Genomic DNA, 16,888 nt, shown 5'->3' with positions numbered 1-16,888 from the left:
GACGAAAAATCCATTTAATGAACAAATATGAAGAACAAGGATTTACTGTGAGGCCAAAATATTTATTCTGATCATAATGATTACATTGTGTTTTTCGTTCAATTACAACTAAATCTTTGATGCCCATAGTAAGTAAGCAATTTAACGCACCCTGCGTTCAAGTGCAGTTCTAATGTTCAAAATCTAACTCTTTTCTCTTTACTACTTTAAATGGCCATTCGCACAGTGAGCCTATTACGGGGCACTCATCCCTACAGGCAGCGGAGTCAGGGGCTGCAAGGAGATGGAATAACAACCGCGGTGTTACCCTTGACGCCGTATATGAAATCGGCCCACTTGTATACGTTCCCCTCCCCAGCCAGGCAAGAATTTGTCGACAGAGCCTCGATCTCACAAGACGTAAGCGCTCTATTCCAGACGTTGACGTTAGTCAGCATCCCCTTGAGAGACTGAGTGGCATCCAAGCCTCCTCCAGTTGAATCTTGTTCTTGTCCAAGGATCAAGGATCCTCCACCCTTGACAGTGTATCCTGTCTGGAAACCCGCGCCGCTCTGGGCCAGTGATCCATCTTTATAGAACTTCCATGCGCCTGTGTTCTTCCAAGTCGCACAGATGTGATGCCAATTGCCATCATTTGCACTCACCGATGTTTGCCTGTGACAGAAAAAACGTGGATTCCATGAACACTGAGCTAAAATAACATAACAGAGTGAATTTTTCGAAAGAAAGATTGGGAAGGGAATTTCTCGGCCAAAACAGTTGAATACATTTCAGTATGATTTCTTTGATTGAATAAATGTGTTAACTAGTTTGTCACTAATCTATTGTCTAGAGGAAATAAAGACTACTCCATGGAAAATTCATACGTATAGAGTATTTTCTATGGTGACATGTGTTTATTTTACGTACTGAATTTCTTTTATGCCTATGGTCCATTGATTAGAGTGTTAACCTTACAAAACTGTGGCCCATTTGTTAATTGTCTTAAAAAGAGAACAGCGAGACTCCTTCCAGCAATTTTGTAAGCCACAAATGTCTTCATCAATAAGCAAACGTTTGAGTTTTAACTTACTTGCCAGAGTTACCAACGAAGAGTTCAAAGGTCGTCGGATTGAACAACACCACCACATCATTACCGTGCGCTGTGTGTCTGTAGCATAACTGAACGGTGTTCCTTTAGTTTCTGTCGACTTCATCCAGAAACACACCGTGAACTCGGTCATGCTGGGCATGCCCCAGATGTTGGAGTAGTCAGTCACTCCTTTCTCTCGGAAATAAAGAGCATAATCTGTAAAAGATTGAAAAACAAACAGGGAATTTACATTTATTGTTCCCGATTTTCAACAACGACCTATTCTTACTATCTGCACTACTGATCTGTGAAACAGCTCTCGCCCTCATCCAACAAACTCTCGCCTTCTCAAACAGCCTTGCATGGCCTTTCAGCTGACAATTAATCATGAAAAAACGTCATTATCATGGGCTTTAAATGATTCTATCTTAGTACAGGAAAACAATTAACGGTTGAAAAAGGTGTTTTTAATAAGTTCAGCACTTTAAGGGATAGTGAAAATAAATGACTCACAAATCAAACTATACATCATATAGCTGACTATCTTCTTCTGCAAACTTTTTATTTTCTCCTTCTCGTGTCTGCAAACAATTTATTTGAGCTTATTCGGCCATGCAAACATTTTCGGGATTTTTGATCTCTCGCCTCAAAAAATACAATGATCCGTCCCTTGCTCCCGTAATACATGAACATAAATTCAACGTTTTGCATCACGGTGCACAATTTGCACACTGTTTGAAAGAAAATGTTGCCAGTATTACTGGGCCTAAAATCTCGTTTCAACAGTAAAAAGATGAAGAAATAATTCGCATTAGCATACATCACGTACCATTTGGCGAGTAACCGTTGACATATCCACAGAAAATGGATCCAAAACAAAAACAGATCAATAAAGAGAACATCATTCGCCTTTAACCTAAGAATAAAACAAGTTCCACTCACTGTTAATCGTTATTGGAATATAGAATAATACATGAATGCGCGAAGATAAAAAACATATCTTCGAGTGTTAAACTATGTCTTGATACCTTACCGCACCTTTATCGAAAATAATTTAATAAGGATCGCTCTCGAATGAACGCGGCGGCGCTAATTTGGGTATTTACAAAGAGGCTGTGAACCTGTGTTCATGCCACCTCTTGTACTTGAACAGCATTACTTTCATAAAAAGACTGAGAAACTGTCCTCATGTTACCTGTTGTGTTTCATTCGAAATAATTTTATATTAAACTGTGCCTACCTAATACGCGCGTCATTTAATTCTCTCTATATTCCCCTCAGTGTTTTTACCGGAAGTTGAAATAAGCCCGCTCTCGAATAAGCGCCGCACCTTTAAAAATTAAATAAGCGCCGCGGCGCTTAATCGATCATTTTAGTTACTTTGTACAAGTAATCAAAGGTCTCTTCGAGATACCGACTATTTTGCATGAGGTATGAGTAGGGGAAATGACAATACTGAAAGCGATTTGCGATGCATTAAATCAACAGGTTAAAATGCCACTTTGCTCCAAAAGAAAGGTTATCAGCTGATTATCAGCTGGTTGGGAATTTTCCCTTGTCAAATTCCTGCTGAGCCATAAACTGAAGCGATATCACGATAAGAATTCCGACTGGAAACATTTTTTTTAATCCCCAAACATTTAAGATAACGAGCATGAAACTACATCAACATTGTAGACATGATAACAACATAAATATTTTGTCAGCGTATAAAAATGCGCTTTTCTCTTCGCAATCATTCGTGAAGATATTTTTTCCAGCTGAAAAGATCAGGTCGCAGACCTGAATTTGATAACATTATATTTTAAGAGCAGCGTTTTGTATCATGTTCTGTTGTATTGTTTCCTTCATATTAAAAATTTGAAATTATTGCCAATCTGACCATCGCAGGGTATAACTTCCGCAGAACAAACCCCCTTCTTTTTTGGCCGATAGGAGACTATCGACCACGACGACCAAAGAGTATAAGACATGAATCGGTCGTGCTCGATTTATAAAAATGCTTTCTTTTAGTGTTACAACTAAAACATTAGCGTATAATCATTGATGCATTGTATTTTTTCAGCCTTTTGAAACTTTTTTGCAGGGAAAGAAAAATCGGCCGTCTCAAAGATATGAAGAAAAGAAAGCAAGTCGAGTCACTCTTTAGCTTCAAATGCGAAGGATCACAGCGCTATGACAAAATACTTTCTTCAAGTACTGACTAAGAATAGCTAGAGTTGCTCTGTTTTAAACCCTTCAGACCTATAATTTATGCTATAAGGTAGGCGTGTATTTTGCAATTATGGCCGGAGGACATTGCATCAACCAAAAGCATTCCTACATGTTAAGGTCGTTACACTGACTTCAAAAACACTACTCTCTGGCTTGCTTTAATTTTCGCATCTCCCCCAGGCCTCTGCCCCAGGCCAAGTACATATATTATATATGCTTTTAGCTAATGTTAAGTTAACGGGTTATTCCATTCCCTCTTCCTATCCAATTATTTTACATATCTTTACTTATTTGATAGAAAAACCTTCGTTTGTAAGCTCAAATGTAACTGAGACTCAGTACATTGGGAATGGCGGGAATGCATTGGATTGTCAGATATAAAACCATTTGATTCAGCGGAAGTCGCACCTGCTTATTAGCGAAGGATCTGCTTAGTGGCGGTATTATCATAACGTTATTTTTTTATTGACAAACATAAGTTGTTCTTTTTCTTGATATTCGGTTCTCCGAGAACGCTTATAAATTTAAGAAAAGTGAATTCCTTTTAGGTAACTTAAAGGGACTATGTCACAGCTAAGTTAATCTTATGTTATTAAATTTTGCCAAATTTTCGCTATGAAACTAAATGTTTGCAAAGAAATTAATTCTTTGATACTAAATGACAAAAACATAGCTTCCTTGCAGCTAAATGTGTCTCCCGGACGTCATAAATTAAAGTTACAGGCAGACAAGATTAACTTTGAAAACTATTCCGCCGGACCATATTTCAAAAGCTCACATCGCAATCCGTTCAATCTTCGACACTTTTTGGCCATCCGTACCTTCTTTTGCATTTGGTGTGTTATTTAAATATTTCTTCACTGTTTTAAGAGATTATTTTATACATTTAAACAAATTTGACGGTCATTTCCTATGCCTAAGTTTGACTAAAATCCGAGTCTTATAAACATGATAAAAGACGTAACTTACTGCACTGCACTTTTTCTTCTTTGATGAACCTCTTCTGCGTCAAGTCAGATCTCCGTTATTAGTTGGTTCTCTGTTGAGAATGGGATACGATCTTAGACGTTCTCTCTTTTAAGGGGTCCTAATAAGCCAATTAGAAAACAAAAATGACAGCTGACGGCTAACAGTTGACAAATGAGCCACAAAGGTAAACGCGATCATTGAGCAGAGCTTTCTAGCGCCAAAATGCTGCCTAGAAACAGCACATGCCAAATGGCGTTTCTTCAGGGAAGGCAGAGTTTTCTTCATTCAAAATACCTAAAAATTATTTCTTATCAGATAAATTTTAGTTCCCGATTCTTTAGATAAGTCTTAAGTTACAAAAAATAAAAACGTGACGGAATGAAATATTTTAATGAGAAAATAGAAAATTACTGACAGCTGACATTCGTCAAATGAGTTATTAAGGTACGTGCGATCACTGAGCAGAACTTGCTAGCGCCAGATTGTTGCCTAGAAATAGCGCATGCCTAGTGACCTGACAGCTGACATTCGTCAAATGAGTTATTAAGGTACGTGCGATCACTGAGCAGAACTTGCTAGCGCCAGATTGTTGCCTAGAAACAGCGCATGCCTAGTGGCGTTTCTCTATCACTGAGCAGAGCTAGCTAGCGCTGGAATAAAATTGTCTAGAAACCTCACTTGTAAGCCAAGCGGAGAGTTTTCTACATTAAAAAGCCTAAACATTATTTCTTTAAGCAAGAGACCGCACTTTCTAAGGGTTTACTGGCGTAATAAAACCACGGGGGATATTTCAAAAAGAATTCAATGACTGGAAAAGGAGAACACGAGAAAAGCTTAATAATAACAATCTTTTATTAGGAAGCTCCATCACTAAACGTGGCTTACATAGAGGTCCTAACACTAGATATATATTTCATAATGATACAATTAAAATCAATAAGTAAAAGCTTAAACCGAAATATATAAATATTTACAACTTATACACTACAAGGATTAAAAATACTTAATTATAAAAAGCAGAAAAAGACACTTTTTAAAAATTGGCAAACTTGCTGAGTTTCTTACAGTTCTCTATAACACATTAAAGTCTTTGAAACAGTGGTACCGCGAACGATGTTTTCCCCAATTGTATTTGATTTTGGGGAGCTTAATAGTTTATTTATTTGGAATATTGTAGGAGTACATGTCACTCTTTCTTAGGGCCTGTTTACATGGAAGGCGGGTGCCCCGGCTAACCGAGTTACCCGGCTAACCGAGCTACCCTAGGCGAACCAACTTTTCATACGTTTCTTAAGAAAACGCATTGAAGCCTTTATATATAATTACATGCTAGAAGGGTAACCCGCCTTGCCGGGGCACTCGGTCTACTTGCCCGGGGCACCCTTCTAGGCGGGATAGCTTTTTGCCATGTGAACGGTTATGTCCGAGCTATCCCGGCTTGCCGGGATAAGTTTTCGCGCGTGTTTTTAAACTAAATTTGAAGTTAATGGCATAAAATGTATAAATTCTGGACCCAAACGGTGCTATTTGATCAAAATTAGTTTTATCAGTCGGCTGGAAATATTTCTTTGAGCAACAGCTAATTAATTAGAAATTTTCGTGGGAATGATTATCCTAATTCACGGCACAACAAACTTAATTTCAATTTGGCGGCCAAATACTGTTGAATTTCGATTGAATTTCGTCAAAAATGAACCCAGTAAATATCTGAGAACTTGCACATCAAATTAGAATAAGTTTGAAGACGAAAAGCCTTGATTATTCAGTAAAAAGTCATATTTTTCTTCAATCATTTCGAGCTAGATTGTTTTCCCACGCCGTGACACGCTTCAATGACGCTGTCTCAACTCGGGTAGAAGGGCTGTGAATTCTGCATGTAAAGGCGGGCTATGTTTTATCCCTTCTAGCCGGGTAACTCGGTTAGCCGGGGCACCCTCCCTCCATGTAAACAGGCCCTTACAATGTCCAAAGGATGATTAAGTTGGCCATTAATACAATGGTATTCATATATACATCGATGACATTTCCTACGTTCTTCGAGATTCAGCCGTCTCAAGACTGTTAATGCATCAGTGGATGAGGAGTGAAGTGATTTATCTAATATCAACTTAGTTGCCTTGTTTTGCAGAATTTGCAATTCATTCATTAGTGAGACATTGTCCTTGTCACACCAGACTAAATCAGCAAAGTCAAAAATAGGGAGCACAAAGCTGTTATAAAAAAGCAACGGGCATTATAAGGTAAATAATACTTAATCCTACGTAAAAGACCAAGGTTCTTATTAACCTTAGATGAAATATACTCAACATGGTCGGACCATGTAAAAGTTGAGGACAACATAACTCCCAAATATTTAAAACTAGTCACAGAATTTATATCAGTGTCAAAGATAGATAATGAATTAGTCTTTTTTCTGCTTTTTATAATTAAGTATTTTTAATCCTTGTAGTGTATATGTTGTAAATATTTATATATTTTAGTTTTAGCTCTTATTTATTGATTTTAATTTTATCATTATATAATATATATCTGTTCTTAGGACCTCTATGTAAACCACGTTTAGTGATGGAACTTCCTAATAAAAAATTGTTATTATTAAGCTTTTCTCCTGTTCTCCTAGTCCAGTCACTGAATTCTTTTCCAACATCCCGCGTGGTTTTATTACGCCAGTAAACCCTTAGAAAGTGCGGTCTCTTGCTTAAAGAAATAATGTTTAGGCTTTTAATGTAGAAAACTCTCCGCTTGGCTTACAAGTGAGATTTCTAGACAATTTTATTCCAGCGCTAGCAAGCTCTACTCAGTGATAGAGAAACGCCACTAGGCATGCGCTGTTTCTAGGCAACAATCTGGCGCTAGCAAGTTCTGCTCAGTGATCGCACGTACCTTAATAACTCATTTGACGAATGTCAGCTGTCAGTAATTTTCTATTTTCTCATTAAAATATTTCATTCCGTCATGTTTTTATTTTTTGTAACTGAAGACTTATCTAAAGAATCGGGAACTAAAATTTATCTGATAAGAAATAATTTTTAGGTATTTTGAATGAAGAAAACTCTGCCTTCCTTGAAGAAACGCCATTTGGCATATGCTGTTTCCAGGCAACATTTTGGCGCTAGAAAGCTCTGCTCAATGATCGCGTTTACCTTTATGGCTCATTTGTCAACTGTTAGCCGTCAGCTGTCATTTTTTTAGTCTGTGAAATTAGTAAACTTGCAAACTTTTCGTGCATTTACTCTCGCGAATTAAGAATGAAAGTACTTTTAAAATATTGAACAAATTTTCTGCTTTTAACCGATTGTCATTTTCCTTTCCTTTCATTTGACTATTATAGCTTATTACTTTTTAAAAATTTTTGTCGTGTTAATCACTAAAATTCTAAGCGTGGTGCTGAACCTGTGTCTTATTCTTTCAGCCGCTTTGATTTTCTGACCGAGTCATTCGATGAGTGTGTTGAGAATAACGACCAATAACCAAGTAGTTGATCTCGAAATTTTAACAAGATTTCTATTTCTTTGAGAAACGTTTTCGATAGTTTAGTATTCCATAAATGCAATAGACCGCACTTTCCAGGGGTTTACTGGCGTAATAAAACCACTTGGGATGTTGGAAGAATACTCTAAAAGCATGTAAATCACTCGCCTAACGCTCGTCATTTACCAGCCTCCTTCCTAGACGTTCTTTGGGCTCGTCGCGCGTTTTTGTCCCACGACACGTCTGCTTAACCGAGCTACCACTTCTGTTCGTCGGTGGTTTGCCTCTGTTATGAAGAAAACAATCAACACCTGTCTATCGTATAACAGAAATTCGTGGGGAAGAAACGCGTGACGAGCCCAAAGAACGTCTGCGAAGGAGGCTAATGATTTACAAGCTTAACCTCAAAAATTTGGCTTCCGTCCCAAGCTGTCTACAACTTCAGCTCTCACCAGTTTTGCATTTGATGTCCTATTGCATATGGAGAGTGGAGAGCTATGCGGTGCAGTGTTCTTAGATTTGACCAAGGCATTCGATACCGATGACCATAACATCTTGCTGTCTAAGTTGTCGGCTATCGGTGTCTCGCACAGTACCCTGCAGTGGTTCAAGTCTTACCTGAGTCATCGTAAACAGCGGACTGCCTGTAGTGATGCTGTGTCTGACCCTCTCCCGATGACCTTTGGGGTGCCACAGGGGAGTATTTTGGGACCGCTTCTCTTCTTGGTTTATATTAATGATCTTCCTCTGGCTATAAAGAATTGCGAGGTGACTTTGTATGCTGTTGACACGGTCCTGTACTATTTTGGTAAGGAGCCACATCTGTTAGAAGAGGCACTAAATGATGATGTCTTGAAAGTTGTTCAGTGGCTACATGGAAATAAGCTAACTTTGAATCTTACTAAAACGAAATCCATGAATATAGGCAGTAATAGGAAACTTGTTGGTATATCCTCTTTCTCATTATCTATCTTTGACACTGATATAAATTCTGTGACTAGTTTTAAATATTTGGGAGTTATGTTGTCCTCAACATTTACATGGTCCGACCATGTTGAGTATATTTCATCTAAGGTTAATAAGAACCTTGGTCTTTTACGTAGGATTAAGTATTATTTACCTTATAATGCCCGTTGCTTTTTTATAACAGCTTTGTGCTCCCTATTTTTGACTTTGCTGATTTAGTCTGGTGTGACAAGGACAATGTCTCACTAATGAATGAATTGCAAATTCTGCAAAACAAGGCAACTAAGTTGATATTAGATAAATCACTTCACTCCTCATCCACTGATGCATTAACAGTCTTGAGACGGCTGAATCTCGAAGAACGTAGGAAATGTCATCGATGTATATATGAATACCATTGTATTAATGGCCAACTTAATCATTCTTTGGACATTGCAAGAAAGAGTGACATGTACTCCTACAATACTCGCAATAAAGAAACTATAAAGCTCCCCAAAATCAAATACAATTGGAGAAAAAAAACGTTCGCGGTACCACTGTTTCAAAGACTTTAATGTGTTATAGAGAACTGTAAGAAACTCAGCAAGTTTGCCAATTTTTAAAAAGTGTCTTTTTTCTGCTTTTTATAATTAAGTATTTTTAATCCTTGTAGTGTATATGTTGTAAATTTTTATATATTTCGGTTTAAGCTCTTATTTATTGATTTTAATTGTATCATATAATATATATCTAGTGTTAGGACCTCTATGTAAACCACGTTTAGTGATGGGGCTTCCTATTTTCTTATTTTTAAGCTTTTCTCGTGTTCTCCTAGTCCAACATCCCGCGTGGTTTTATTACACCAGTAAACCCTTAAAAAGTGCGGTCTCTTGCTTAAAGAAATAATGTTTAGGCTTTTTAATGTAGAAAACTCTCCGCTTGGCTTACAAGTGAGGTTTCTAGACAATTTTATTCCAGCGCTAGCAAGTTCTGCTCAGTGATAGAGAAACGCCACTAGGCATGCGCTGTTTCTAGGCAACAATCTGGCGCTAGCAAGTTCTGCTCAGTGATCGCACGTACCTTAATAACTCATTTGACGAATGTCAGCTGTCAGTAATTTTCTATTTTCTCATTAAAATATTTCATTCCGTCACGTTTTTATTTTTTGTAACTTAAGACTTATCTAATGAATCGGGAACTAAAATTTATCTGATAAGAAATAATTTTTAGGTATTTTGAATGAAGAAAACTCTGCCTTCCCTGAAGAAACGCCATTTGGCATGTGCTGTTTCTAGGCAGCATTTTGGCGCTAGAAAGCTCTGCTCAATGATCGCGTTTACCTTTGTGGCTCATTTGTCAACTGTTAGCCGTCAGCTGTCATTTTTGTTTTCTAATTGGCTTATTAGGACCCCTTAAAAGAGAGAACGTCTAAGATCGTATCCCATTCTCAACAGAGAACCAACTAATAACGGAGATCTGACTTGACGCAGAAGAGGTTCATCAAAGAAGAAAAAGTGCAGTGCAGTAAGTTACGTCTTTTATCATGTTTATAAGACTCGGATTTTAGCCAAACTTAGGCATAGGAAATGACCGTCAAATTTGTTTAAATGTATAAAATAACCTTTTAAAACAGTGAAGGAATATTTAAATAACACACCAAATGCAAAAGAAGGTACGGATGGCCAAAAAGTGTCGAAGATTGAAACGGATTGCGATGTGGGCTTTTGAAATATGGTCCGGCGGAACAGTTTTCAAAGTTAATCTTGTCTGCTTGTAACTTTAATTTATGACGTCCGGGAGACACATTTAGCTGCAAGGAAGCTATGTTTTTGTCATTTAGTATCAAAGAATTAATTTCTTTGCAAACATGTAGTTTCATAGCGAATATTTAGCAAAATTTAATAACATACATACATACATACATACATACATACATACATACATACATACATACATACATACATACATACATACATACATACATACATACATACATACATACATACATACATACATACATACATACATACATACATACATACATACATACATACATACATACATACATACATACATACATACAATACTTTATTGCATAGCTCCCCCTTGGGGGCTCTTCCGCCATACAGAAATTAAAAAGATAAAAGATAAAAATATTTACAATAAAGAAGAAAAAAGAAAAAAAAAATCAGAAAAAAGGGGTATAGTTGAAATAAAAAATTCGCAATTAAAATTATATACATTATTAGTTAAAGGGGCATTTACAAATTTAAAATATGTTTAAAAATTCTCTTTTTAAAAAGGTTCAGGTCATTTGTCTCTCTAATGTTCTTAGGCAAGTTATTAAAGAGCTTCGCTCCACGGTAGGCAAAAGATCTCTGCCCTGTCTTTAGTCTACACTTCGGCAGCTCAAGATCGTTTTTCTGCCTGGTGTTACGTGTGTGTGTTATTGAACGTCGCTGAAAACGAAGATAGCTTGGAGTGGCATTATTTAAACATTTCCTTACCATTACTAGGTCGTTAAAAAGCAATTTGTCTTTTACACTAAGCCATTGAAGGGATTTCAGGGTCCCTGAAATGTGATCGTACTTTCTTAAGCCAGCTACGATCCTACAAGCATAGTTTTGAACTGACTGGAGTTTTCCCACATTCGCTTTGGTTGTGTTACTCCAAACCGTCGAACAATAGAACAACTTGCTAAATACAAAGGCATTTATGAGAAAGATCAGGGTTTTCTGGTCCAAAAGGTGCTTTATCCTGTTAACTCTAGTTAGTTTATGAATGCAGTCTGAAACGGTTTTAGTGATATGTTCATTATAATTCAGATGGGAGTCAATATACACTCCTAAATCCTTTGCAACAGTTACTGGCTTGATTTCTGTTCCTAATAATGTCGCGGATGGTAGAGTGGCAGGTAAAGTCCTCATGAGTTGTGGGACTCCCACAAACAGAAGTTTTGTTTTATCAGGATTGATGAGCAGGGAATTTCTACAGCACCAACTTGAAATTTCTTTAAGATCATCGTTAACAGTAGAGATGATTTCGTGCAGTTGGTTGGAGGGGAACCCAAGGAAGAGTTTAGTATCATCCACATAGCCGAGTGCTTTGCAATGTTTTGGGACCTGAAGGAGGTCATTTACATATAATGTAAACAGTACCGGCCCCAAGATGGATCCTTGCGGTACCCCTACCGTTACGGGTAAGGGGTGGGATAAGATAAGATACATAAGATTAACTTAGCCGTGACATAGTGCCTTTAAGTTACTCCGAAGGAATTCACTTTTCTTAAATTTATAAGCGTTCTCGGAGAACCGAATATCAAGAAAAAGAACAACTTATGTTTGTCAATAAAAAAATAACGTTATGATAATACCGCCACTAAGCAGATCCTTCGCTAATAAGCAGGCGTGACTTCTGCTGAATCAAATGGTTTTACATCTGACAATCCAATGCACTCCCGGCATTCCCAATGTACTGAGTCTCAGTTACATTTGAGCTTACAAACGAAGGTTTTTCTATCAAATAAGTAAAGATATGTAAAATAATTGGATAGGAAGAGGGAATGGAATAACCCGTTAACTTAACATTAGCTAAAAGCATATATAATATATGTACTTGGCCTGGGGCAGAGGCCTGGGGGAGATGCGAAAATTAAAGCAAGCCAGAGAGTAGTGTTTTTGAAGTCAGTGTAACGACCTTAACATGTAGGAATGCTTTTGGTTGATGCAATGTCCTCCGGCCATAATTGCAAAATACACGCCTACCTTATAGCATAAATTATAGGTCTGAAGGGTTTAAAACAGAGCAACTCTAGCTATTCTCAGTTACATTTGAGCTTTTACAAACGAAGGTTCTTCTATCAAATAAGTAAAGATATAAAAAAGAATTCGATAGGAAGAAGGAATGGAATAACCCGTTAACTTAACATCAGCTAAAAGAATATATAATATATGTACTTGGCCTGGAGGAGATGCGAAAATAAAAGCAAGCCAGACAGTAGTGTTTTTGTAGTCAGTGTAACGATCTAAACATGACCTATTTTTTGGAGCAAAGTGGCAGTCAAACTTTAAGATCGGTTTTAACCTGTTGATTTAATGCATCGCAAATCGCTTTCAGTATTATCATTTCCCCTACTCATACCTCATGCAAAATAGTCGGTATCTCGAAGAGATCTTTGATTTCTTGTACAAAGTAACTAAAATGATCGATTAAGCGCCGCGGCACTTATTTAATTTTTAAAGGTGCGGCGCTTATTCGAGAGCGGCGCTTATTTCAACTTCCGGTAAAAACACTGAGGGGAATATAGAGAGAATTAAATGACGCGCGTATTAGGTAGGCACAGTTTAATATAAAATTATTTTGAATGAAACGCAACAGGTAACATGAGCACAGTTTCTCAGTCTTTTTATGAAAGTAATGCTGTTCAAGTACAAGAGGTAACATGAACACAGGTTCACAGCCTCTTTGTAAATACCCAAATTAGCGCCGCCGCGTTCATTCGAGGGCGGCCCTTATTAAATTATTTTCGGTAAAGGTGCGGTAAGGTATCAAGACATAGTTTAACACTCGAAGATATGTTTTTTATCTTCGCGCATTCATGTATTATTCTATATTCCAATAACGATTAACAGTGAGTGGAACTTGTTTTATTCTTAGGTTAAAAGCGAATGATGTTCTCTTTATTGATCTGTTTTTGCTTTGGAACCATTTTCTGTGGATATGCCAACGGTTACTCGCCAAATGGTATGTGATGTATGCTAATGCGAATTATTTCTTCATCTTTTTACTGTTGAAACGAGATTTGAGGCCCAGTAATACTGGCAACATTTTCTTTCTACCTGTGTTGCAAATTGTGGCAACGTGATACAAAAAGTCGAATTTATGTTCCTGTATTACGGGAGCAAGGGACGGATCATTGTATTTTTTGAGGCGAGAGATCAAAGATCCCGAAAATGTTTGTATGGCCGAAAAAGCTCAAATAAATTGTTTGCAGACACGAGAAGGAGAAAATAAAAAGTTTGCAGACAGAAGATAGTCAGCTTTTCATACATCATGATGTTAAGTTTGATTTGTGTGAGTCATTTATTTTTACTATCGCTTAAGGTCGCGCAGGACCCTTGAAATCATTATGTATGTATTTATTTAAAGAGTGTGCACGAACTGCGACGACTGAAGCCGACAACAAACGAAATATTCATGACAATGTTTTTCTTAAAGTTCTTTGTACAAGTAATTAGACGGTATTGTTCTCAGCTTTGCGTACCGTGCGCTGAAACAAAGCAAATTATCATAATTAGATTCACAGTTGCGAATATAGCACAAGTCGGTTGTAAACATTGTCTCGGAAGGCCTTCGGAAGAAGAAAAACCTGCAATTTTGTGTCCAAGTTTTCTTCGCCTATATAGAATTTCAGGAGTTGATTCGCGAGGAACATGAACTTGGTGCACTCTTTTGTGTTATGACAAGAGCGAATTTTGAAATTTCGTTCTCAAAATGAAGATAGCACGTTTCAAAGTTTAGAGTTCACATTTTTACTCTCTTAGAAGCTATTAACTTCTAGCAGTTTTTGAAATCGAAAATTTCGTTCTTGTCATAACACAAAAGAGGTTATGATTCATCTCTAGGTTATACAATCATTTAATTCAGTGCGCTGTTGTAGCCGAAAACTTGGACACAAAATTGCATTATCTGCAGTTAAACTTTTAAGAGCCTGTAGCATTACATAAACGGTCATCTCTCAGTAAAAGGACAATCATGATGTAATTCCATCATCCCTTAATATCCTTGATAAATTTTAGAGGAATCGATGTTCAAAATGTAGCGAATTAAAGCTTTACAAGATAGCACCCCGTCAAGAAATTTGGCTAATGAATTTATTAATGAGCAAGGGTCCTGCGCGACCTTAAAGTGCTGAACTTATTAAAAACACCTTTTTCAACCGTTAATTGGTTTTCCTGTACTAAGATAGAATCATTTAAAGCTCATGATAATTACGTTTTTGTCATGATCTAATTGTCAGTTGAAAGGCCATGCAAGGTTGTTTGAGAAGGCGAGAATTTGTTTGATGAGGGCGAGAGCTGTTTCACAGATCAGTAGTGCAGATAGAATGAGCCGTTGTTGAAAATCGGGAACAATAAATGTTAATTCTCCGTTTGTTTTTCAATCTTTTTACAGATTATGCTCTTTATTTCCGAGAGAAAGGAGTGACTGATTACTCCAACATCTGGGGCATGCCCAGCTTGACCGAGTTCACGGTGTGTTTCTGGATGAAGTCGACGGATCCAGGGGCACCGTTCAGTTATGCTGCAGCAGCGCACGCTAATGAATTGATGCTGTATTGCCATCCGACGCACTTTGCTTTCCTCATTCATGGTTCAAAGAAGTGAGTTAAATCTAAAAAGTTTACTTATTGATGAAGACATTTGTGGCTTAAATGGCTGGAAAGAGACCCACTGTTCTCCTTGCAAGACAATGAACTACTGAATGGGCCACAGTTTTGTAAGGTTTACACTCTAATTAATGGACCATAGGCATGAAGGAAATCACAGTATATAATAAAAAAAACAAATGACACCATAGAAAATACTCTGTACACTACGTATGCATTTCCATGGAGTAATCTCTATTTTCTATAGACAACAGGTTAGTGACAACCTAGCTAATACATTTATTCAATCAAAGAAATCATATAAACTGAAATATATTCAACTGCTTTGGCCTAGAAATACCTTTCCCAATTTTTCTTTCGTAACATCATTCTGTTATGTTATTTTAGCTTAGTGTTCATGAATTCGACGTTTTTTCTGTCACAGGGAAATATCGGTGACTGTACCTGATGGCAATTGGCATCACATCTGTGCGAGTTGGAAAAACACAGGCGCATGGAAGTTCTATAAAGATGGAGCAGTTGCCCAGAGCGGCGTGGGTTTCAAGACAGGATACACTGTCCAAGGTGGAGGATCCTTGATGCTTGGACAAGAACAAGATTCAGTTGGAGGGAGCTTGGTTGCTAGTGAGTCTCTCAAGGGGATGCTGACTAACGTCAACGTCTGGAATAGAGAGCTTACGTCTTGTGAGATCGAGGCTCTGTCGACAAATTCTTGCCTGGCTGGGGAGGGGAACGTATACAAGTGGGCCGATTTCATATACGGCGTCAAGGGTAACACCGCGATTGTTATTTCATCTCCTTGCAGCCCCTGATTCTGCTGCCTGTAGGGATGAGTACCCCGTGATAGGCTCACTGTGTGAATGGCCATTTAAAGAAATGAAGAGATAAGAGTTAGATTTTGAACATTAGAACTGCACTTAAACGCAGGATGCGTTAAATTGCTTACTTACTATGGGCATCAAAGATTTAGTTGTAATTGAACGAAAAACACAATGTAATCATTATGATCAGAATAAATATTTTGGCCTCACAGTAAATCCTTGTTCTTCATATTTGTTCATAAAATGGAAATTTTTGCCAGATTTCAATCCCTTGAACTTGTTTGATGGCCCTATAGGGGGAACGATGTGTGAGGTTCCTTGGGGTAACGTAGCCTGATGGTCCTAGGGGTAACGTTGCACAATTTTCCTAGAGGTAGCGTTGCGTGATGTTCCTTGGGATAGCGTTCGGTAATGTACCTTGATAGCGTTGTGTGATGTTCCTTGGGATAGCGTTGGGTATACGGTAAATGTTTCTTGGTGTAGCGTTGGGTGATGTTTCTTGCGTTTTTTTTAGCGTTGCGTGATGTTTCTTGGGGTAACGTTGCGTGTTCATTGACGTTGCCATTGCATGATGTTCTTTGAGGTTGCGTTACGCAAGGTTTCAAATTTTAGGGGGGTGGGGTGGTGGGGGGAGTTAACGAACTTTTAGTACGGTCTTGGTAACTTTTTGGAGACAGTTTAAACAATAAAAGTGCTGTTCCGTAACAACTTTTCATACACTTCAAATTTTCCTTAATTTTATTCTATTGAAATGAAAATGAAATAGGGTTTTGCTGCCAACCGCAAAAAATATATTGAAATTTACTAAACCGACAAGCCTTGAGAACCCTTGGTATGATGGGGACAGTCGTCGAGGGCGGAGGTTGGGGTACAATTAGGAAGGGGCCGGTGCTCTTTAGTTTCATTCTCGTTATGCCTAGTCTAACACATCCAGAAACGCACGCAGCACTAAGAAATGGAAATTTTTTTCGTGGTTGTCATGAAATGGTTGAAAACGTAACCATGTAT

General features: G+C 37.7%; 1 protein-coding gene and 1 pseudogene across 2 annotated transcripts; one reads left to right on the top strand and one right to left on the bottom strand.

The window, feature by feature from the left end:
- Window positions 1–41: 41 nt before the first annotated feature.
- LOC144660729 (neuronal pentraxin-1-like) lies at window positions 42–4,328 on the bottom strand (annotated as a pseudogene). Its single transcript, XR_013572136.1, has 4 exons — window positions 4,256–4,328; window positions 1,902–1,988; window positions 1,073–1,288; window positions 42–654 (listed from the first exon to the last, which is right to left on the bottom strand). The product of XR_013572136.1 is annotated as a neuronal pentraxin-1-like (transcript).
- A 5,784-nt stretch (window positions 4,329–10,112) lies between these two features.
- On the top strand, window positions 10,113–16,096 carry LOC144660730 (neuronal pentraxin-1-like). Its single transcript, XM_078521460.1, has 4 exons — window positions 10,113–10,195; window positions 13,328–13,414; window positions 14,846–15,053; window positions 15,484–16,096. The coding sequence occupies exons 2-4, from the start codon at window positions 13,339–13,341 to the stop codon at window positions 15,869–15,871; spliced, it is 672 nt and encodes a 223-aa protein (XP_078377586.1). The 5' UTR covers window positions 10,113–10,195; window positions 13,328–13,338; the 3' UTR covers window positions 15,872–16,096.
- The last annotated feature ends 792 nt before the right edge of the window (window positions 16,097–16,888 follow it).

This window comes from Oculina patagonica, chromosome 7 (genome assembly GCF_052425735.1).
Source record: "Oculina patagonica isolate OP01 chromosome 7, crgOcupat, whole genome shotgun sequence".
Lineage (NCBI taxonomy): Eukaryota > Metazoa > Cnidaria > Anthozoa > Scleractinia > Oculinidae > Oculina > Oculina patagonica.
Note: the sequence above shows the minus strand (reverse complement) of the source record. Positions and strands in the feature narration are given on the sequence as shown.